Consider the following 24665-nt stretch of genomic DNA (forward strand, 5'->3'; position numbering starts at 1 on the left):
ACATACAGGAAGCTCAACATTAGACATATGAATGATGAAAACACTCAGTGGACACATATGTTGGAGGTGCCACTTTCATGTTCCAGTCAGAATATTTATAATAAAACAAAAAACAGAATGAGATTTGAGTCATGGTCCTTTAGCCCTGAGTTGAATTGTTGTCTAATGCCTTTATTTTTCAGTGCTGTGTCCACTTAATACTACACTATATAACTTTCTAACACTTATTAATAAAAAAAAGCATAGCATTATTGAGGCACTGCAAATTATTTAATCCCAACACAGGTTATTCTATCTATATAACCATATGCTTAGCTAAAATTGTGATCTATGAGTTCTATGGAGGTAACTGTGTCTTGAGATCATGGATGATGATTCTACACCAAAAAATCATCATATGATCATTGTCCAGCTTGCTTACACACAGTGGCATTGTGAGGAAAGATTGTAACTGCTGTATGATGTCAGAACTGTGGTAGCTTAGCATAATTTACCCTAAAATGCTCTAATGGAAATCACAATTGTCTGTATAAAACACAGAATGCAATTCCTTTGACTACTGTATACTTAATCATTCACTGCAATGCCATCTGCTCCATATCTTTATTTTCCCTGATAAAAGAAACGAACTTACCAAATTGTTTGGATTGGTCATCACTTTGAGGAGAGCAGGGTGGTTGTAGCCTATAGGAGCACACAACAGGAGTGGTTTTACAAAGGAAGGTGCATCGCATACACCATTTCCTTCAAGTATGCTATTAAAATAAGTATTATTAGTTTTATTGGAAAGTATACAAGTAAACTACGTATATCCCTGTTCCGTTGGACAAACCACAGTGGAAATGCAAAGTAGCTCAGTGTATCAAAATTGACTCCGACAGTAATACAGTACAACAAGTCTAATGGCAGCAAAGTGACCACATATATAATTGATCCAATTGTATCAAAAGAACCAGTAAACACCATAGTTATCTATGATTTGCCCTGCTTTAAAAAATAAAAAAGCAACATCATGATAGTTAATCAGTATTTGTCTGTTAAGCTCCTCGTTTGCACCAACAAGACGCTTGCCATATATGTAATACTGCCTTTAAAACCAGTTTTCAATTGAAAAACAGATATAGATTACAGATGAGACACAGTAGTCCCCATTGCTTTTTAGACTTGAGTTAACTAGATGAAATGGAAAAACATTTGAAATCATAAATTATGACACAAAAAACTTTCATAACATTAGAAAAATTAATAATGATAATACATTTTAAGCATGCAGCCATTCATCTACACCAGCGGTCCCCAACCCCCGGGCCTCGGACCGGTCCGTGACTCGTTTGGTACTGGACCGCGAGAGTTGAGGCTCAGGGCTGAAATGTATAGTTTTCAGGGTTTTTAATCGGTTTTCAGCGTTATTTTGTTATCGTTTTTATCATTTACTCGGTTTTCCTTGGTCTTTTCATGTGTGTTATGAATAAATTTTCTTTTTTTCGGTACCGGTACTAGTTTTATTTTGTTGTATTTATCCGCAACACCTTAAAGGCCGGTCCATGAAAATATTGTCGGGCATAAACCGGTCCGTGGCGCAAAAAAGGTTGGGGGCCGCTGATCTACACAGCCAGCTACATATAGTTTTTTCTGATGGATGTTAAGGTAGACTCCTTTACACACACACACACACACACACACACACACACACACACACACACACACACACACACACACACACACACACACACAGAAAGAGTACAAACTGAGGGCTTATATGCAAATTATGTTTTTCATACTAACTTGTCTTAAGTACAAAACCATTGCACTTTACACTGAGTTAACATAGCCTGGCAGAATTTGTGATTTTTTTGGCCATTTTTCAGACAATATAAATTAAAATTCAAAAACGTCTTTCACTCATGGCTCATGGCTGGGTGAAACCATTTATTATCCAACCATAGTGTCTGCCCTTTTTCAATGACAGCTATGCAATATAAAATAACATTTGTTATGATTATAGATTTCATCCCTGTCTCACAATTCAACAATCTAAACTGAAGTTATTACATAAATATCTGTACTAACCAATTGGGATGGAAGAAATCTGAGTGTAGATATCCAGCATGCGGTTCCCATCCACATCCACTAGGTAGTTCCCTTTGCTCTCCTCATAGTTACAGAAAAAGTTGATGGCACCAGTATTCTGGGGAAAAACATGTTATGTATTAAAAACCTCACATGGTACTTACGATTAAGAGTATAAAGATATTCATAAATTATTCTCGAGTCTGGAATATGATAACAAAAAGTCTGTAAAGACAAAAGCAGCAAGTTATTTGCTATAAAAAACAGTGCAGTTTAACAAAACAGCACAGTTTAGCATATGTTTAGAAAATAAATTCAGCCTATTATGGTTCTTGAAGAATCTTATGTTGAAGGTAAACATAACGCCTTCAATTCATTCTGCATTTGTAACCTTTTAACAGTCTTTCTAGCATGCTTCAAAGTTTCCTTGAAAATTATTAATAACTTTATTGTTACTACAATACAAACAATTAGAATAAAATTATATCAAAATCCACACACAAACACCTGCACAATATGAAGACATCACTTGCATAATGCCATCTCTGGTATCACTGAGCTTCAGATACGACAGAAGCACCATATAACCTTAAGAGTGGATGGTGCTAAAAAAAGAGGGAACAGCATATTGTGCTCCAGGAATTATTTATGTAGTTCACTGACTTAACATACTTACAGACCCAATCTACCAACACACACACACAGAAGCATGGCATAGTCATTGTAGCTAGAGAAAAAGTATTACAATTTCAAGAGAATATGTATTACTATCAATTAATATTTAAAGGCAAACATGTTAGAATAAGCTGACAGAGCTCTCGTAGGACATCCTATCTGTATGTCATACTTAGATGCGGTTTTTGCTTATTTTGGCCTGAATACAATGAGCCATTTGAACATTTGAGGTCACCGTTTGTCTGCCTGCCTTTCTAAAACATGTCTAGGTTTGTGTGTGTGTTCCACATTTTTGTTTGTAATGCTGAAAAGTTTCATACAATGATGAGTGTAGTTGTTGCCTCAGTGTCACTACATACCTACTAACTACAGTAGAGACCTACTACGGAAGATAAAGTGACTTTTAAAAATGATATACAGTGGGGCAAAAAAGTATTTAGTCAGCCACCGATTGTGCAAGTTCCCCCACTTAAAATGATGACAGAGGTCAGTAATTTGCACCAGAGGTACACTTCAACTGTGAGAGACAGAATGTGAAAAAAAAATCCATGAATTCACATGGTAGGATTTGTAAAGAATTTATTCATAAATTAGGGTGGAAAATAAGTATTTGGTCACCTCAAACAAGGAAAATCTCTGGCTCTCACAGACCTGTAACGTCTTCTGTAAGAAGCTTTTCTGTCCCCCACTCGTTACCTGTATGAATGGCACCTGTTTGAACTCATCATCTGTATAAAAGACACCTGTCCACAGCCTCAAACAGTCAGACTCCAAACTCCGCCATGGCCAAGACCAAAGAGCTTTCGAAGGACACCAGGAAAAGTATTGTAGACCTGCACCAGACTGGGAAGAGTGAATCTACAATAGGCAAGCAGCTTGGTGTGAAAAAATCAACTGTGGGAGCAATCATCAGAAAATGGAAGACATACAAGACCACTGATAATCTCCCTCGATCTGGGGCTCCACGCAAGATCTCATCCCGTGGGGTCAAAATGATCATGAGAACGGTGAGCAAAGATCCCAGAACTACACGGGGGGACCTGGTGAATGACCTGCAGAGAGCTGGGACCAAAGTAACAAAGGTCACCATCAGTAACACACTACAACGGCAGGGAATCAAATCCCGCAGTGCCAGACGTGTTCCGCTGCTGAAGCCAGTGCATGTCCAGGCCCGTCTGAAGTTTGCCAGAGAGCACATGGATGATACAGCAGAGGATTGGGAGAATGTCATGTGGTCAGATGAAACCAAAGTAGAACTTTTTGGTATAAACTCAACTCGTCGTGTTTGGAGGAAGAAGAATACTGAGTTGCATCCCAAGAACACCATACCTACTGTGAAGCATGGGGGTGGAAACATCATGCTATGGGGCTGTTTTTCTGCCAAGGGGACAGGACGACTGATCCGTGTTAAGGACAGAATGAATGGGGCCATGTATCGTGAGATTTTGAGCCAAAACCTCCTTCCATCAGTGAGAACTTTGAAGATGAAACGAGGCTGGGTCTTCCAACATGACAATGATCCAAAACACACCGCCCGGGCAACAAAGGAGTGGCTCTATAAGAAGCATTTGAAAGTCCTGGAGTGGCCTAGCCAGTCTCCAGACCTCAACCCCATAGAAAATCTGTGGCGGGAGTTGAAAGTCCGTGTTGCTCGGCGACAGCCCCAAAACATCACTGCTCTGGAGAAGATCTGCATGGAGGAATGGGCCAAAATACCAGCTACTGTGTGTGCAAACCTGGTAAAGACCTATAGTAAACGTTTGACCTCTGTTATTGCCAACAAAGGTTATGTTACAAAGTATTGAGTTGTATTTTTGTTATTGACCAAATACTTATTTTCCACCCTGATTTACGAATAAATTCTTTACAAATCCTACCATGTGGATTCATGGATTTTTTTTTCACATTCTGTCTCTCACAGTTGAAGTGTACCTCTGGTGCAAATTACTGACCTCTGTCATCATGTTAGGTGGGGGAACTTGCACAATCGGTGGCTGACTAAATACTTTTTTGCCCCACTGTATCATGTTATTAAAATGCAATATACTAAAAAATGTTCAGTTATTAATGTACAAACATAATCAGTGAAATAATTTCCAAAAAAAATATGCAACCCCTGAAAAACACACACACAAAAAAAAAAGACCAGTTCACCAGTTTCCAATGCCAACTTTTGTTCAATAAATATTTTCTGCATATCCACCAAAAGCAGCCAGCTTGTTATAGCCTGAACATGATTAAAAATATTGAAATTTGTTCAGGTATTTCTTTTAGATTACAAAGTTGCTGAACATCTTGCAAATGTGATGACTGCATAATTTTTGCCAGCGGTTGTAGGAGATCAGTATCCAGAACCAGTATCAACCGAAACAAGGCATTCAGTAAAAACAAATAAATAAACTCATATATAAAAGGATGGAGAAGTACTCTTGTTGTATTTATGCTGTTGTAGACAATCATGCTCAACTGTAAGTAGCAGAAACCACAAATACTAACACACACATCTCACCTGTATTTGTCCCAGTTGTTTCATCAGCTCCTAGAAATAGAAAGAGAGAGAAAAGATTTTGATTGCAATAAATGTGTCTGTGTGTGTGTGTGTGTGTGTGTGTGTGTGTGTGTGTGTGTGTGTGTGTGTGTGTGTGTGTGTGTGTGTGTGTGTGTGGTGTGGTGTGTGTGTACACCATTACTTGTGATCGTGGACCAGGGACTGTAGTTGTCATGGAGGGTCCATCGTAGTCAAACTCCACCTGTGTCTTTGCTGCTGCTTTGCTGACATATCTGCAACCTTGTGGAGAAACCACAAAAAAGTTCATAAATGTGTGGGTGTGAGGGGTGTAATATTTGGTACTTATTTTGTGGTCATGTCCTGGTGTTTTACATGTGGTGCCAGCCATGATAGAAACAAATAAAGTGCTGGCAACTTTTGCTTCTTTGTTATGATTTTTTAAAGGCAAATATACTCTAATACTGTCCCTAACTATGTCCTCTGTCCTGGATAAGCTCAGGGCAGCTTGGGAGCAAATAAGGAAATTTATATTTTTCCATAGTTATATCTCAAACAACTATACAACAAAATCCATAGTATCTGCCCCGACCGTTACAGTGTCCTCTATCCCGGTAACTCTGACTCACAGTTGAAAAACAAGATAAGCCCAGAAACTAGTTCTTACTGGTTCTGGACAATTTGGGGTCATCTTTACTGAGCTAGCGGTTACAGCAACAAGTTCTGTGAACTGAAATAGCTCATCTCATGGATGACTAGGCTGTTAGTTGATCTACTATCAAACAAGCAAAGATAAGGTTTAAAGCTCATATCAGTGCTCCGCTGGACATTTATACCAACCGTTTATGAAGCAGTTGCAGGTGAACACTTTCTTGAGATAAATTTAGTTGCTCCAAAACACACATTTATATATAGTTAGTCCACACGCTTGGGAACAGCAACACTTTTTTGTGATTTTGCTTCTGCACACAACCAGACTGGAATTAAAATGAACAAAATAAGTCTGTACTTCAATCACATCTTGAAGGGCAGAGCTTCAACTTTAAATCCACAGTTGTTGTAATGCATTAATTATTTATAGCATATTATACAGTCTAGACAGCTTCCTCTTTCACATTGTTTTACTATATAAAACAGCCTTTATGGAGACGCCTGTCACAAATCCAGTTTATCGGATAACGGCAGCTGTCTGTAGACAGATTTTGCCAACGCAATAGTGTCCCATGTGTAGTGAATAATTTACTTGTTACTCAGATTTACAGTAGTATGTCTGGCTTCGTGGTTATGGACAGAAGACCTTTGACACACCACTCAGTCACTCATCTTGGAAAAGCACAAACATGTGTATTGATAAGCACATCCTCCTTCGGTTTAAACATTTACACTGATTACACAATGCTATTCTGCTTTCACTGCTTTACCCATGAGAGGTATTAAAATTGTATTTTCAGATGAGACATTTCAACTAAAAAAAATCATCTGAAAATTCTTAAAGTCACTTTGAAATAAGCAATACATTCCTCACATGTGGAAAAGCTTAGCCTATTAGCTGTGGCACTAATATGGCTGGAAGAATAAGATTAATTTACACAATGGTCCAAACAGTTTTAAGACACTCTCCAACACTGGTAACACATCTTTACCTACTGAATGTTATATCCTGACTAGAAAACAAGGATCTGGTGTAGTGCTAGATTTACCTGAAGCACTGAGCCACACGTTTTTCTGCAGAGAGAACGCCAGCTGACGACTGATCAAGGAGGTTGCCATGGCAAAAAGCCACAGTCAAAAAGTGTGAGAGACAGGCAAAAAGTGTGCTCAGCTTCTAACGTCTCCAAGTCACCTATAAAAACAAAGGAAAGAAAGAGGGAAAGGGGAAGAAGGGGGAAGGGGGGATCAGAGAGAGCAGAGAGGTGCAAAAAAGCAAACAAAAAAAAGCACATTAACTTTATTAAATAAACAAGAATGTGGCATCTGTCACAGCAGAGGAGTCAAAAGTGTAGGTTTTTTACAAAGTCATTCTAGCAGCAAGTCTCATATCTATGCAATCTTGGATTAAATCCTGGGGTATCTTGAAGCCACTATCTAAAAGAATGGAGAGAGAGCCAAAACTCTTTAATTTAATAATCACCAGAACATAAAAACAAACACGGGGTAGAGAATGACCAATCAAAATAATTGCAAATGGCTTCAAATAGTTTGTGATTTTGAACCAAAATGAGGTTTTTCAGTGACTTCACATCCAGTGATGGGTGAGTATTCCCCTTTATCCCTAAACTATGCTTCTTCTGTGGAAACCTGTGAAGCATTCTTTCCACACCCGACCATATTTAACTGAATTCTGTAGGACCCCAGCCTCGCTGTACACATATAAAAGTATTTTTTCCTTCTCCTTACCAAACCCCTCCCACACACAAGTGTTTGTGTCGTTACTTCCAGTGCCACACTCTGCTTGACCTGTCTACAGTGTAACACATTCCAAAGCAATGTGTTACTGTAAACACATTACATTCTTCAGTAAAGTAGTAACATATTACGTATTAAATTTAGTAATTACATTACAGTTACAATTATGTGAATATGAGCTCTTGAGTTGTTTGCACACTACTGGATGGAAAAAAGAAAATCAAATATAAATGTTATTTTTAAGTCAAGCGACAGCACTGGATTCACCGCTGACATCAGGTGAACTCCAGTAAGCCCTGGAAAGTATGCTCAATAATAAGGCTGCAGGTCCAGATGGATTTCCAGCAAAGAATTCTGGCAGCAGTGTTCCACACAATGTTACAGGAAATATAAGAAAATGGCAGACTACCAACAAATATGAATTCTGCCAACGTCTCCTGCTAAAACCAGGCAAAGACCCTGTTCTTCCCACCAGCTATTGTCCAATATCCCTTATCAAGGTTGACATGAAAATAATCTGCAAAGCTCTCTCAAAGAAATTAGAGAAGAAAACCTCCCTCATAATATATCCTGACCAAACTGGTTTCATAAAAGTCATCAACAGATACATGTAGATCACTTAATTTAATAGACTATTCGTGCAGTAAAAACATTGAAACCACAATATTGTCTCTAGATGCAGAAAAAGCGTTTGACAGAGTGAACTGGAAATTTTTATTTACACCTGCCCCTGCGGAGGTCCTTCTAGGGCTCTCATGGTCCACTAGATGTCTGTGGCCTGGATCTCTTCCATGCCTGCTTAATGTCCTGGGGGCTATGGCTACCCAGACCTACTATTAGACAGTGGTGATTTACTGGGAACACTATATTATATTCATATAGTATTATTCAAGGGTGTTTGAGAGTTTGATGATGTTAAAATTTGGGCAAGCCCACTACCAGAAGAACTTTTTGTTAAAATATTTGTTATTTTTTAAGGTAGAGAGTAGCACTTTAACTACTATGACAATAGTATTCTATGATAAAAAGAACTAAGGGTAGAGTGAGGCAAAGGCAGGGATGGCTGTATGCACTTTCTCCTCATTCATCATGTGTTATGTAACACTGTCTGCAGGAACAGGAAAAATCCAGTTATCTGCTTTCACAGGCTAGGAAACCTTGGCGCTTGCACACTGCAAGCACAACATACAAAGACATGCATGCACAGACAGACGGTTTCTTGGCAACGCCTCATGAACTGGAAAAAACTGGTTTTGATTGTGAAAGTTACACAAGACTGCATCTTCATATGCCAAGGGGGAGAAGAAGTTCACAGTTTGCACTGTAATAAGCTGAAATCTGAACTCAACAGGAATTCAGCAGCACTACTGTCAAATGAAATAGTTAAAATCATATGGACTTTAGTTGTGGATTATTAATTTATGTTGAGGCCCCATTCATAATAATACTTTCCTGGGTTACTGAGACAAACAAACATGTTTAAAGTTGTTCAGAAATATCTCCTTTGAGCACTTGATGCAATCGAGGCTGTTAACAAGTGGTTCAGATGCTCTTTAAACACTGTAACTGTTCATTTACTTTCCTAGTCAAGCGCTGTGCAGGTGTTGTTCACATAAAAGTAAAATACATGACTATCACAGGTTCATGTTGTTCAGTCATTGCTATTTCCCAGTGACAAGAACCAAGTTAAAATGCAACTGACATTACCACCCTGTCACTATGGCAACAGCCCAGGCGCTAAATGAATATAAAGACACATTTGTATGTTTCTTGTTTCCACTGAGTAAGATTACAGAAGTGGGGCATATAATATTTCTCCTCATAATTGACAAATTTTGACAAATTTATGCTATGCAACAATCACTTTAAGTTTAATTAGCATTTGTTGAACATGAAAACCACATTGATCAGATTGATTTTATTTATAAAGCCTCCTTACATATGAAGAATCCCAGATCCAATGAACTCTATGAAACAATCATTTGTTAAAAATTCATGGAAGAATTTTTAACAAACATAAAAACATAAAAAGCCATAAGGGTGTTCTACTTTATTCTGGGGAACAAATGATTTTGTCAGAAAAATTTAATCATAGAACAAGAGTAGCTGGTGTTTGACATGCTTCCAACTGTGATGTCTGCCTTCTGTGTATGCATGTCTGTGTCTGTGTCTGTGCGTGTGCGTGTGTGTGTGTGTGTGTGTGTGTGTGTGTGTGTGTGTGTGTGTCAACGATAGGGTTTTAAACCAGTGACCAGTGATCAGTAGAGTGAAGATATTTGCCCTGGTCATTATTTTAAAAACCTGCACAAGCAAACTGGGAAACATATACACTATGTACTGTTGGATGATTTCAACTCTGTGAATATCCATTCATTTTTCTATATAGGTCAATCTATTTTTCCCTTTCTGTATCCAAAATGTAAATTAGCACTAATGTTGTTCAGAGCTTTGGTGGCAGAAACCAGTGTTAATCCTGTTAATGCCGCAGTAATATCAGGTAATGGAAGTGTGAGCAAACCTTTTTGTTTATGCATTTTTTTTTAAAGAATGGGAGTGGTGATTCTATATGAGATATTTTTGGTCCCACTCAGTAGTAAAATTAAAGTTCAATTCAATTTTATTTTATTTATAATAACAACAACAGTCGCCTCGAGGTGCTTAATATTGTAAGGTGAAGACCTTAATTGTTCTACAATAAACCTATAGGAAGGAGTAATATGTGTGCAATAAAATGTGCAGTAAAATCCAAACAAAGTACCAAAACACTGCACAACAAATCAATAAAATTATTTTATAAAAGGCAATGAAAAAAGTTAAACGCTGAGTTATTCAGAGTCAAACGCAGAGGAATAAAATTTAAAAAAAGAGTTTTAAAACAGGCAGTAATTGGGCCATCCTAACATGGGCAATGAGCTCATTCCACAAATTCGGGATAATACCTGAAAAAACTTGTTCATCCAGGTTTTAAGGACTCCTACAGATGGAGTCAGTGGTGCTGATGCATTAAAGGTCTTAAAACTGATCAAATATTCAAAAATGAACAGGAAGCCAGTGGAGGGACAATGGGATGTGTTTATGCTTGTGAGTACCAGTTAAGAGAAAAACTGCAGCATTTTGGATTGACCAAAGAAAACATTGCAACATAAAGTGCATTATAATAGTCCAATTGCATTGTTATCAGAGCATGAAGGAGATGCTCAAAAACTTAAAATAATAATGTGGATTTGGTTCTGGATATTGGACTAAAGTGATAAATGCTTTAATGAAAGAATCTATCTTATCTAGTTTAAAATTACAGTCTTGTTTCACACCAAGGTTTGTTACTGTGAGTTTAGCTGCAGAGGACCAAGTCCAAGAGAGGAGCAGCACAGGCACTGCTGGGTCAGAACATAATGACATCATAAAGCTTTCCATGTTTTCATCCATCTCCCCTAAACCATTACTGGAGTGTTTAAGGGAGACATTTCTTTTTATAGGCATGCGTGCCAGGCACATAGAAATGTGGAAGGCCATCTTTTAAAATTTAAAAAAAAAAAAAAAATCAATGCCAGGCACTGAAGGTAAAGGGAAAAAAGGATTAGCCAGAGAACTGATCTTTGTGGGACTCCATATGACATAGATCACCAAGATGGTAAGAAGGTTCTATGTGTTAAAAGAACCTAAACCACTCTAAGGCTATACCTTTAAGGCCCACATAGTGTTTTAATGAACCATGAGTGTGGTCCATTGTGTCTAAAGCAGCAGAGCACAAGAAAGTCAAAGTCACTTAAAAAGTAGTAAAAGATCATTAAGAATTAATAAAAATACAGATTTTGTGCTTAAGACGACTTTAAAACCAGTTTGGGAAACATCCAGAAACACAATCTAATGTTTAAGAGTACAGTTTTCTCTTAAATATTTGAAAGAAAAGGGAGCTTCAAAATAGGTTTTTAAATCAGAGAATATACTGCTGGAGTTGTTTGAAATAAGTAGGCATGACATCAAGTGAGACTGCTGTTAATGGTTACCAAGAAGAGAACTCCAGCAGAACCAGCTATCCGTTGTGACTAGCAGGAACCAGCTATGTTAAAAATGAACTCTGCCAAAATTATTTCAAGACTACACCAATGACTCATCCAGGAGGTAACAAAAGAACCCAGAGAAACATCTAAAGAACTAGACGTCTCAGTTGGGTCATAATTTAACAATAAGAAACAGTTCAGTCATCAGCTTAAACCCTGAAGGGTTATGCAGACAATGATCCAAAGGTCACCAGAATGTCCACCTGTGAAGCGTAAGAAAACCCACCAAAAAACAAAACCAAACTGTTCTCCAGAACATCTGAATTATATTTACAGTTTTTGTGTGATTGTTTGTTTGTTTTGCCTAAACCTGCAGCATTTCTGCCCTGTCCTTAAACAAACTGAACTTACTTTGACAACAAATCTGTTGTGTGTGCGGTGGTACTATTGAATACAGCAGCTAAGAAATCCAAAGCACAGCTACTAACACTGAATGTATCTAATGAAACTGTAAATATATGAAATGTTTTTGTTCTGAGCACCTAAAATACTACATAAGGCTGTGGTATGAATTCTGAAACAGAACAAGGACCTCTATGAATTCTGAAGTCAGTATACACCTACTCACAAAAAGATACATCCTCTGATTAAGGTAAATACCAACTGTCACATCCATGTTAGCATCAACAACAAAGTAAATGTTACTGTTAACTGCACCGCCTCCAAATATCATGTAAATTTGTATTTTAATCTCTGCATGCCGCCACGGTGGTGGTGTACAAAGGATTGTTTTAATACTTGGATGAAAATGCAATCGATGGAGTCTAGTCTAGCGGGCTTAAGACTTTTGCACAGCAATGTATACAATATAGATTATAGCTATGGGCTAGAGTCCCAAGAAACTTAACTTAACATTCTCTGCAGATTCTCTGCTGACACCTTATTCCCTCCTCTGCACCACAAACCATCTCTACCTAGCCTCACTAGCTTTCTCTCCAAAATGCTTGACCTGAGTTGTCCTTCTGATATACCCATTTCTAATCTTGGTCATTCTCAGGGAAATTCTTAGCATCTTCAAATCTGCTACCCCCAGTTCTGCCTCCTGTTATTTTGTTACCACAGTCTTTAAACCATATATCATAGCATATCTCACTCCCATCTTGTAAACTTTCCCTTTAAATCTTGCTGGAATCCCTCTGTCACAAATCATCCCTTACACTTGTCTCCGCCCACTCCATCGTGCCTGAAATCTCCTCTTCATCTCACTTGTGCACTGTCTATAGTTTCACTATGCTAGTATTCTATTTGTAAATCAAGATCTTCAAAGTTCAAAATGTTAACCCATTGAGAGAACAGCTCGACACTATGTTATGTAAAAAAAGGCCAGGCAAACCAACTGTGTTAAGTACTTAAGAAATCAGAGGGCATTAATGTTTGGGGGTTCCAAGTCATTCCATGTCAAATCATCCAAGTCTTCTGCTCAACCTTCTGGTGTGTTAGTCGACTTTCAGACCTCTGCAAGCTGTTTGAACACAAATATCTCAAAGACTCTTAAAGAAAAAAGGCCTTAAATTGGGATCCCCCCACTGACATGACCGCTGTTGCACCGGGAAAACCTCCACCCGCCCCACTCCTGCTAAACAGTTGACAACAGATTTAAGAGCGACAGGACTCGGTGCTGCTGAATCTTTGATTCTATTTATTGTTTGCTGAGTTTTACTTATTTTATATGCTGGAATATGCAGAAAATAGGTTTAAATATTAAACTAATGTCTTAAGTGAAAGACTGCTGCATATAATTTCATATTTGCTTAATGCAAAGTGCATAAAGTTAAAAGATTAAAACTCATAAAACAATTTTTTAAAAGAGACTTTTTCATTTGAGCCAATTTTATATGATGGATTATGCATAAGAAATAGAACTGGGCTGAAAGGTCTATTGCTTTATATATATATATATATATATATATATATATATATATATATATATATATATATATATATATATATATATATATATATATATATATATATATATATATATTTTTTTTTTTTTTTTTAAATTACAGACTACACAGTGGCTCATTCAGAGGAAGAAATGATGTTGACCTGCTGACTTTATAAACCATTACAAAATCATTACAATTATGTCGTACACTCACAGCTGATTGATAAACCAGCAACCATAAAACCAGACTATATATGACTGCAGAAACAAGCCATAATGCAATCACGCACATGCATTATTACACGCATTGCAATCTATTTTGTGATCTCATTTGAGAGGCAGCGAGCACCTAATGCAGTAACACTTTAGGCTGAAATGAAAGTGATCATCACCATCACCCTCTCCTCTTTGTGTTGTTCATTGAGCCCCTGAGACAATTAGTAAGGTAACAAAGTTGTTGTTTTCCTGATGGAGCCAGAAACAGAGTTTTTACAGAGTTATGGCTTTCTTTGGAAAACTGTCAGGTTACAAAATCAATATATGAAAAACACAGGCTTTGACATTAAAATGTATTGACTCAAAGAACAGCTACAGCTTCAATCTCTGTTGGGATGCTGAATTGCTTAACTACCCAACAAAACTTTCACAAGCCAATCACAATCCCTTATCCTATTAAATAAAATCAAACTTGCAAAGATGGAACCTTATACCATTTTTAAATCTAAACACAAAGATTATCGCTGTCAACATGAATATCCTCCCCTGCCTTTCATACATCCTTGAATCCTATCGGTAGACATACAGTAAGCGATAATCAGTTTAGCAATTGGGACAAATGGATTATCTGGCAGGGAAAGAAACCTAGAATCAGTTTCAGCGTGTTGCAGCTGGGAAAAGAAAGAAGGGATGGCTCTACCATGCTGAAGAAGCTACTACCTTGCAGCACAATCAATTCCTCTACTTCATTGGTGCTGTGGAGATCAGGGAAATTATTTTACTGCTATTGTTAATAATCATCATCATCATTACGATTGCACTAATAATATAATCTACAGTGTTGATATTGCATTCAGATGTTTAAACTAGAGATGGCACGATACCACTTTTTTATGTCCGATACCGATATCATAAATTTGGATATCTGCCGATACCGATATGAATCCGATATAGTGTGTTTTAATCAACAAAACTGTTTTTTTTTAATATCTTGCTGCATTTTGTATAAGTTCATACTCAAGTTTAAAACAACAACTACACTAAAGCTATTCTGTTATACCTGTATGCAAAAAAAACCCAAAAATAAATAAATAAAAAATAGGGAACCACCCCTCACGCTCCACCTCATGATGCTTAATCGACGTAATCAACCTTAATTTGATGCAGTGTGAAAAAAAAAATGCACAGAAATAAATTATTTTTCAATATATTAAAATATTAAATAGATTCAACATCTTTCTTCAACAAAATTGCAGACTGCACAGATGGTACCTTCCCAAAGGAAAAAGTACTATAGCTTACTAGGGTATATATATTAGACTTAATAGTTACTATATACAGTAATGGACTTCTATTCATTTTGCATTAAATTAAAACTTTGGGTGTCAGATAATTATTTATTAAAAGCTAGACATTTTAAATGAGAATAAGAAAGAAAAGTATGTCTTTGTGATCCCCTTTTCCCTGTTAATGCCCTATCGGCCCCCCTGGCTAAACTTTGCTAGATCCGCCCCTGCACAGTTACCAATGTCAGCTACGTAAAAAAAGATCCTGGTGTAGAAAGTAATATTAAATAAATTCTAACAACAGCTTATCAAGCTTAAACGTGCTGCTGTTGTTTATCCGCTGGTTTCCTCTTTCTGGTGCAAAGTGGGCCAAAAGCAAACAAGAGAGACGGACTCACGACAGAAAAGCCGATCAGCTGATCATTAAGCAGTTTCATGATTGAAGTAGCAGCAAGAGAGGGAGGGGGAGAGAAGAGGCAGTCGCTCCATATATCCTTTGTTAAGCTTAACGCAGGAATGCTTTACAAACATTCAGAGATGGACTGACACACTTGCTTTACTTCTCTCGGGATAACTTTGTCGGAGATGAAATGCCGGGTTGCTAGCGAAGCTCCAAATGCTATCCAGACCACCGACAGGTCCTGCATGCCACAGCCGCTCTATCACGTGATGCATACTGCTCCGACGTGCTAATGTTCTGAGGTGAGTTAGGGCGTGTTGCAAGTTTTGTGAGGTGCTTTCGTGATATTTAATGGATCGGATTACATTTTTTAATTTTTCTCCGATATCCGATCCAGTAATTTAGGTCAGTATCGGACCGATACCGATACGTAATATCGGATTGGTCCATCTCTAGTTTAAACATATTGGCACCCAATTAGCCTTTATTACAGGTGCAGTTATAACCACTTTAAACTGTTGAGTTGAATCTATAAGCTTAAATGCTTTTGAATGCTTGTTATAATCTTAAGTGTGTATGTGCTGATTTTGTTGATTCTGACTACACTCTGTGCAAAAGTCAGGCTGACAGGAAATTGCAGGTTTGCAGAGCGTGCTTTTACAGAAGTGCAACGGGTGAGATGACAGAGCATTTAAGGACGACACACACACACACACACACTCAGTTAGAGAGAATCATTTATAGGTCATTGTTATTGTGGTTTTGAGAGGTTAATCATGTTGACTTGTAACTGCGGGTTGGAGAAGCGGTAGTCAAAAGGTTGACAGGAAACATCTGCCATGAAGATAGAGACAATGTTCCTTTTCAAACTGTGTTAAAAGTCATTGTGGTTTTGAATTGACGTATGCATATATCGTATCTGATGACGCATGAGGGGGCGTCATTAAATTCAAGCCCTGATGGTATACTAATCAAATGCTTATGCTTTGATTAGTCGGAGATCAGCGCTGTCTGCAAACGGAGCTGGTCCCCCCCACGCGTGTATTTCATTAAAATCAATTGTTTGACCAAGTTCTGGACCATGGTTGTTTGTACTCTCCTTCCTCAATATTTGAACCTTAACAGTGCAATAAAGACTACAAAGTTTAATGGAAGGAAACTACTAACTGAAACTTGAATCCTTACTTAGGACCTGTATTTCATTCACACAAAAGGGTAAATTTCATAGCCTTTTCTTTTTACAGGATGCAGTTTGGAGCAAAACTATTTTTTAAAATATCTTTAATTGCAGAACTATTACGTCCAGAATCATACTCCTGTAAATTTAACAACATCAGAATGAGAGTTCCAAAAAATTAAAAAACCTTGCTTTGAATAAAACTTTAACTAAAGGGATATGTAAACTATACAATACGCTCTCCTTTGCTAACAATGACAATACTTCATTTGTCAAAGAGAAATGGGAGTCTGAGGTGGGGGTTAGACGATCAGAGCAAGCCTGGGGTAGTATTGGCAAATGCCAATGGTCTTCAACTAACAGCTGACTTGGAGAGAGCATTGTTGGAAGACCGTGATGACACATTTCAAAACCCTACATCAAGACAAATATAAGAACCCAAATGTTCAATGTCGGAGACACTGCAGTTTTTATAAGGCTGGAAGATAAGTTGTCTTTTTACTCATTCACAGGTGGAAAACCTTTCTGGGTTATGTCAGATTCAGACACTTCAAGTGTCAAATCTGAAACTGTGACTTCACATATAAAATAATGACTTTTCTTGGTCGTATTTGCCAATCCAACAGATAACAGTATCATGTCTTTGACAGTGATCTTTGTCCCTGCAGTGTCACCCTCTGAGCTAGAAACAACCTGGAAACTGGAAACACATAAACACATTGTGGTAGAACTTTGTATAATAATGTGTGGTGGAAACTTTTTGTACCATTTCTGACTGACGCTGTTCTTAAATAAAGAATTTCAAACAAACAAACAAATAAAGTAAAATGTTAAAATGGACCCTCAAACAGGCAGGCAGTGCTCTCGCATCCATGTTCCAGTTAAAACCTGTGCAGCAGCATTTTGCAAAAGCTGAAGACGAAACAGAAAGAAGTGACTAACCACAACATGCAACAGACGATACTAAGTATCATCTGCATAACACCGGAAAGCAATTTTGTGCTTTCTTAGAATGGAACAGAGGAGCAGCAGATACTTCTTATTCCTATGGAAGTAAGGATGAACTTAGTTTTTAACACACCACTTCAGCATTGATTACGTTTCCTAAATAAGTAATGGGATTTTGATTTATGTTTTGTTATTCATATATATATATATAAAAAAACAATGATACAACCAATATATGTATATCGTTCAGGTTTACTGTTTCTATATACCCAAATTTAAGACCAGATTACATTTTAATATGTCCCGATTCATAAAAGTGATTTACCTGCTTTTATTTTATTGACAGAATGCACATCAGATTTTTGAGCAATCCCAATTTAAAGAAATTATTAAGGAAAAACATCAGAGGAACTTTTTTTTTTCAGCTACTCGTTCGTACATAAAATGTTACACAGACATAACGCGATTATGTTTTCTCTGTTTATCATTGTGATACAAACCTGGGCCAATAATCTATAAAATAAAACATTTAAACTCCTTACTTCAGTTATACAGCAAGTATTTATCTAAGAACAACCAGAACAAAATAAATTTGTTAATATAGTGTCTCGTGTCGGTAATGATAGCGAGTAACACCTTATTTTATATATCGTTATTCTGATAACCTTTAAATTCGTTCATGTCGCAGTACATGTTTGATGCTTTTAGGAGTCGCTGTGAAGAGTCCTGATTTGAATACATGTAAACAAGGTATTGATTACACGGCCGCCCTTTGCTGCAGACTGGAGTTGCCATAAACCAGGACAATAAAGACAGTATGTGTGTGCTATTGGCATTCCGCTCTTCTGAAAAATCTGGATCCCACTGGTTCTGGCTGGTTCACACAGAGATTAGAGGTTCATGAATCGTAATAGGCTGGCCAATCCAAACTAGTAATATGTTAAAATGAGACAGACGTTTCATTAAAAGCTATCCAGTCGAGGCTGCTGCGGGCTGCTGCAGATCCCAGTGCACTGACGTTTAACAGACCTGACAGAATCACGATGTGCCAGTTCCACAGCGATTGTGATCTCATCTAAGCTACCCATGTGAAAATGATAAAGGCTTTGAGAACACTTACTGATGATCCAGTGACAACAGCAAGATCCACACGCAAAACTGCCGGCACCACTGCTGTTGCAAAGAAGCAGTCTCCTCGATTTCTGCAAAGCCAGAGACTCCGCCCACCCTGACAACATCATCCACCAGGAGCGAGGGCTGCTCCGTACAAGAGGAGGGGCTTATTGTCAGTCCGAGAGAGAGAGAGACCTTGTTTTTTCAATCTAAAGGTACGCTGAGGTGTGTGTTACAAGACGATTATACATTTCGTTGAAATGAAAAATCCCAACAGGATAATTAATTATTGTTTTCAGTGAGAAAAAAAAAAAAAGCTTTCTGAGATCGATGAGATTGGCTGCTATTTAACAGCCAATCAAAAGAGTCTCTGCTGGCACGAGAGTGGAAAAAGGCGTGGAAACGGAAGGACACTGGCATTAATTTATTAATCATCACTGTGTCTTTTTATTGTCTTGTTACGGCAACAATTGGGTGTTGTGTGACTAGGAGAATGAAGTATGTAGCCTAAAGCGCTTTGAGTGCTTCTTCTGGCGTACTGCAGCATAAATAAATAGTGTAAATAAAAGTATATAATTGAGCAAAAAAGCTTGACGTTTTTTGAAGAGCTGAGTTTTGACAAGTTTCTTTAAAAAGTCTTCCTTCCTTTTGAGTTTTGTCACTTCTGTTGTGATTTTGTTCAGCCGTGTTTTGCTTTTCCTAGCTGTCTCCACTTCCCTAATCACCCTTTTGTGTACCGGTGTATATATAGTCGCTGTCTCTTTTTGTCCCCTGTCAGAGTATCAGTTCTGACAGAGAACAACAACAACAGTCCTCCACGCACTTTATATTGTGTGGTAAAGACCTTACAGTTATACCAAGGAAACCCCAATAATCAGATGGCCCCAAATGAGCAAGCACTTGGTGACAGTGGGAAGGAAAAACTACAGGAAGAAATCTTCAGCAGAACCAGGCTCAGGGAGGGGCAGCTGTCTGCTGGGGGTGAGGAGAGGGAGATGGGAGAAAAAGAAACAATTTGGAAGACATTAATAATAACCAATTATTCAATTCAGAGTGGTATATAAAAACAGAAAACTTTTTTTTTAAAAGCTGACCCTTTGGAGGAGCTCATCTCGGTGTGGTTCCAGTTTAACTCAGGAGCAGTCTGTTTATGGGGTGAATGTGATCTGACTTCAGTTTGAACCAACCAACATTGCAAGTCTGAGCTAACAAAAAAAAAAAAAACTTGTGGCAATGTACTATAGATATGAAAAGGTCTGTATGGGCTAGCACTTAGCCGTAAAATGAATGGAAATTCTCCATGTTCTCCAGTAATCCAGAACACAGAACCGTATTCCTGACAGAAGCAAAAGCGAAAGAGTAGGTTTACAAATTGTTAGTGAGACTTGGTTTGATGTATTGTTGCCCCTGGCCCAATGCACTTTTGCCCAATGAGTGGACTGAACATTCTCATGTGGTTAGTAGTGACACATTGTGGTTGGCTTACAGTTCACCTGGATTCTCTGTCCGAAAAGAAACCAAATCACAGGAAAAAAGCTGCCAGGCAGCAGACCACAGAGAACATTCATGGATGTAATGAAGGATGACATGTAGATTGTTGTTGTAACAGAGTAGGAAGATGGAGGCAGATGATCTGCTTTGGCAACCTCTAAAGGTAGCACCTGAAAGAACGTCTGCCCATCTTTATGTCTGAGAAACTCGGCCTCTCAAAGATTTTTTTCCATAATACCCAGTCATGTTACTGACATGCTGCCAGTTACCTGAATTAGTTCCAAAATTATCCTCCAACTGTTTTTAGCATCACTTAGGCCTAGACTAGGCTGTATACAACTGGCTGTAAAATCAAGTAGCCATTCCTGTTATTATTTGAAATCTGCAGTCTGAGGTGCGTAGCTGTCACATTGCAATGTAAGTTCTTTTCACCCAGCAGAGTACGCTGGGTGATTTAAAAAAAAAAAAAGAGCTACACAAATCTTCACAGACCCTCACACTCACTGATAATTTATGTCACCCAGACCTGAGCGGATTTTCTGGTGCAGAACATATAATCCCAGTTTTTATTTGCTTTTCCAGACTTTTGTACCCTTGTCTCATCACTTGGAGCGATGATAAATCAGTCCAAAGTATTTCTGAGCGATCACTTACAAAGAATTTGAAGATGGAAAAGAAAAAAAAAAGAATTTGAAGATGGGTGTGGAGTAGTACAGTTAGCTCTAGAAGGACTCTTGTAGAGCTCCAGCGAGCCATAGATGTTTTACTTTACCTCTTATTAATTTCATTCTCTTTCTTCTTTTCATTGACTTTAACTTATTACTCTGTCTGTGACACAGTTAAGACTCGGGTTGAATTACAAATGATCAAGAATCATTAACATGACTACTGCGTTTAATGATCAACTCCCAACTGAACAAAGAAAGACTAAAAATCAGACACAGTTAATCAGAAATTACCCGAACCCTGGACATGTGGTGACAGAAGTTACAACGAAAGAATTTCTGTGCTCAAAAACACCAACAAGAACAAACGAAAAAGATTCCAAACACATCAAACATCTAGACGGTGATGTAATCACATCAAGTTTTCAAGACTTTTTTCAATATAGAAACTTATTTTTGCATTAGAATTGTAACAAAAAACCCAAAACAAAAACAATAAAATTAATCTTCATTTCATTTAAATGCAAAGCAGCAGAACAATAATTATCTAAAGTATAAGTGCAATTAGTTTTTAATCTTCATTCCAACCATTCTTTACTCTTTACAGTAAACCTTCCACCAGCACCGGGCTCAAAGCAACTAAGAAAACATCCAGCTAAATTTAGGGGTTTGACTTTTGTTCTTGCAGAGGCAAAACCACCATGTCATGTTTGCCAGTGATTTATGTCGTTTTATATTGGTAGGGTTGAAGATAAGTGTTGTGACATTAGCTAAATTTCTGTTTCAATAAAGCATCAATAGTGCATCTACCATAAACCTTAGTAAATTATTTTTGTACAATTCATTTAAAAATGTGTCCCCAAAGTAATAGCTGGAAAAATAACCATTTCCTCTCCTGTCACCTAATTTTAATAATAAAATAATAAAACACAAAACCTCTTCATAAATTATTATTTGATGCGCTACTTTAGAGTCAAGGAAAACAATCCATTTTGTAAGTAGTAGAAAATGCATACAGTATGTTCAAGTAGCCCGTAAGTAAGAGTAAGACATAAGATACAGGCAACCAGTGAAACTGAAAAAACAAAGCACCCTAACCCCGATTGTCCCTCTGATATAGTACTTACATTTTAAGGATAATATTTTGGAGAGAAGAGTATTCTCCCTCATACAGTGAATACCTGAGGCAAAGCTTCTCTGTGGCAGAAGCCCACTTTTTGCTCAGGTTCCATTATTGTGTAAAAAGTAGTTTTCTAGTGTAGTGTTTACACTTTTGCTTGGCAAGTGAAAGTTTGCTGGTTCAATTCCAGCTGGACACACATATACCCTTTGAGACTGAGTCAGGAAAGGCATCTGGCATACATCGCTCTGTAGCAACCCCTTGTGGTAAGAGATGAGTCAAAAGTACATTTTGTGAATAAAAACGGGAACATCTCACATGTCCCATAATCAGATTCTGCTTCACACAGCTCTGGCTAATGTACACTATGTTTGTTAATAGGGTAAATGTTTCTATAGAAAAGATTGTTTACTGTTGTAAAATTCAACTTGACTCTTACTGTATGTTAATGCGCACATGAATGTTTGAAGGCAATATATCAGTTGGTATTTTACATATGCATATCATGCATATCATTTGCTTCAACCATTCACAGTAAGGGGGTCAAAACTAACTTTAAGCTGCTTGATTTCCAGAGTTCTAAGAAATATTTTGTTTAAAATCTGAAACGAAATCTATAATATGGCTGCTCCTCTGCTCTGTAATTAAACACCAGATGAATCAGCTGACAGAAACTCCAGCCCGTCCCCCGTTTGATAGAAAAATCTACACTAAAACGTTATAATCAACTGACAGGTAGCACCGATGACTGCCTCAGCTGATCATAATTCAATGCACCTACATCTGATGGAAAACACTCAACAGTCATTTTGAATTTGATGACAGCAACATAACTTGGAATTTGGCACAGGTTCATACTGAGTAGCATCCCAGCTTCTTTTAACAAAATCTGTAAATGTCTGGGAAACGAGGAGGCTTGACCTTTGGGAGACGAGAGCTGCCCTATTCTTGTCTGAAAGAAGAGTATCTGCTCAACAGTCCTGGGGTTGTCTTTGCTGTATTTTCTGTTTGTTCTGAACTGTTTGGAATGCTAGCCACAGAGATATTCTCAAATTGCTCCATAATTTTAGAGTAAAGCTGTTTTTTGCAGATTGGTGAACCTCTGTCCATGTTTACTTCAGAGAAACTTTGTCAATCTAAGAAGCTCTTTTCATACCCAGTCATGCTACTGAATTGTTGTCAGTTAATTACTGCAGTTGCAAGTTATCCTGCTTTGTGTCACTTTTCCAGACTTTTGTTGCCCTATCTCAGCTTGAGACACGTTGCTGCCATTACATTTAAAATGAGCTAGCATTTTTCTTGAAATGATATATTCTCAGTTCAAACATTTGACATGTTTTCTGTGTTCTGAGTTTGAGATTTGCAAATCATTGCATTCTGTTTTTATTTACATTTTACACAGTAACTTTTTTTAAAGCATCTTTTAGGCTGGTTGCTCTAAGATGGTTAGAAAACCTGCAGAAACAGTCATCCTATCTTGTGCTCCCTTCTGCCTCTTGGCCTTCAGGGTGCATCTCTTCTGAGGCTTCCAAGTCATCGATCTCAGAAGACGACTTCAGGTTTTTCTCTGGTACCAAATCGCCTGAGGTGTGATGTGGCATCTCTGGTGTAGGTGGAGAGATCGGAGGGTTGATGCTGCTGCCGATCCCAGTAGGATTTTCCTCCTGGAATGTTGCCTCAGCCTGTGTGCAGCTGGTTTCAGTCGAATCTGTGCTCGCGCCTGCACGTCGAAATAACTTCTGACCTGTGGCACAAGGCAAGTGTGATGTACAACACAAATCAGTACCTGCTGATTTCATGAAAACACTAAACTGGTCAAGATATAAACCTGTAAGCTCTCTAACGATGAAAAGTAGATCTTTCAAAGAGAAGAAACTATTCTTTAAGAGAGAAATGGACTAAATATGCTGAGACCAAATGCAAAGTACTAATGGGCTCCATGAAATCATGGTCATGTGGATTTACTTTTCGAGGTGAAACTTTCAAAAACTACTGAAAGCATTCAGTGACAAAAATATAAACCAAAATAATAGAAACAACAAAGATTACCATGACATGCAAACTTGTGGGTTTGCTCATCAAAATGCTCTCAGAATGAAAAAGTCATCTTGTATCTATTTTTATCCAGACGGTGCTGTGAAGCTTTCAGCGCCTCTGCTAGATTTCGATTGCTTCCTCAAAGTCCTTTTTCCGGCTCTTGTACTTGTGCCTCTGCTATGCTTTCTGGATGTTCTCCACTGTGTCCAAATGGTGACATAGGAGACATGAATTTGTATATCATGTTGGACAAAGCTTGTGATGGTATGGCTGTTTAATGCACTAAGCTGGTGTACAATGCCATGAAGAGGGTAAAACATCCTCTTCTTTTTGCCGCTTGAAAGTATGTAAAGTGTTCTCCCTCAGACAGACCAGCATGTTTATAGACCTCTCTATTTACAGTCTGACACTGAGATGATTTCATGGGAAAACAACCCTGTGAATGTCACATATAACTAAAAAAAAAGGTTTTCTCCTTGTCCTGACAGTTCAATTCAATTCAATTCAATTTTACTTATATAGCGCCAAATCACAACAAAAGTCACCTCAAGGTGCTTCATAGATACAGAGAAAAACCCAACTATCATATGACCCCCTATGAGCAAG

At 37.9% G+C, this 24665-nt stretch overlaps 2 protein-coding genes across 2 annotated transcripts in view; both read right to left on the reverse strand.

Moving 5' to 3' along the window:
• Positions 1 to 18876, reverse strand: part of abat (4-aminobutyrate aminotransferase) — a 28491-nt gene extending 9615 nt beyond the window's left edge. The window contains exons 1-6 of the mRNA XM_080905185.1: positions 18754 to 18876; positions 6952 to 7094; positions 5436 to 5533; positions 5255 to 5284; positions 2071 to 2188; positions 635 to 684 (exon numbers count right to left, since the gene is read on the reverse strand). Of these exons, the coding sequence (XP_080761311.1) occupies positions 635 to 684; positions 2071 to 2188; positions 5255 to 5284; positions 5436 to 5533; positions 6952 to 7021 (366 nt within the window). The 5' untranslated portion in view covers positions 7022 to 7094; positions 18754 to 18876. The remainder of the gene's footprint in view (positions 1 to 634; positions 685 to 2070; positions 2189 to 5254; positions 5285 to 5435; positions 5534 to 6951; positions 7095 to 18753) is intronic.
• A 2237-nt stretch (positions 18877 to 21113) lies between these two features.
• The window catches only part of pdxdc1 (pyridoxal-dependent decarboxylase domain containing 1), a 34117-nt gene continuing 30565 nt past the window's right edge, over positions 21114 to 24665 (reverse strand). The window contains exon 23 of the mRNA XM_080904518.1: positions 21114 to 23766. Within this exon, the coding sequence (XP_080760644.1) occupies positions 23495 to 23766 (272 nt within the window). The 3' untranslated portion in view covers positions 21114 to 23494. The remainder of the gene's footprint in view (positions 23767 to 24665) is intronic.

Source organism: Rhamphochromis sp. 'chilingali', assembly GCF_963969265.1.
Source record: "Rhamphochromis sp. 'chilingali' genome assembly, chromosome: 15".
In the NCBI taxonomy this organism is placed as follows: Eukaryota; Metazoa; Chordata; class Actinopteri; order Cichliformes; family Cichlidae; genus Rhamphochromis; species Rhamphochromis sp. 'chilingali'.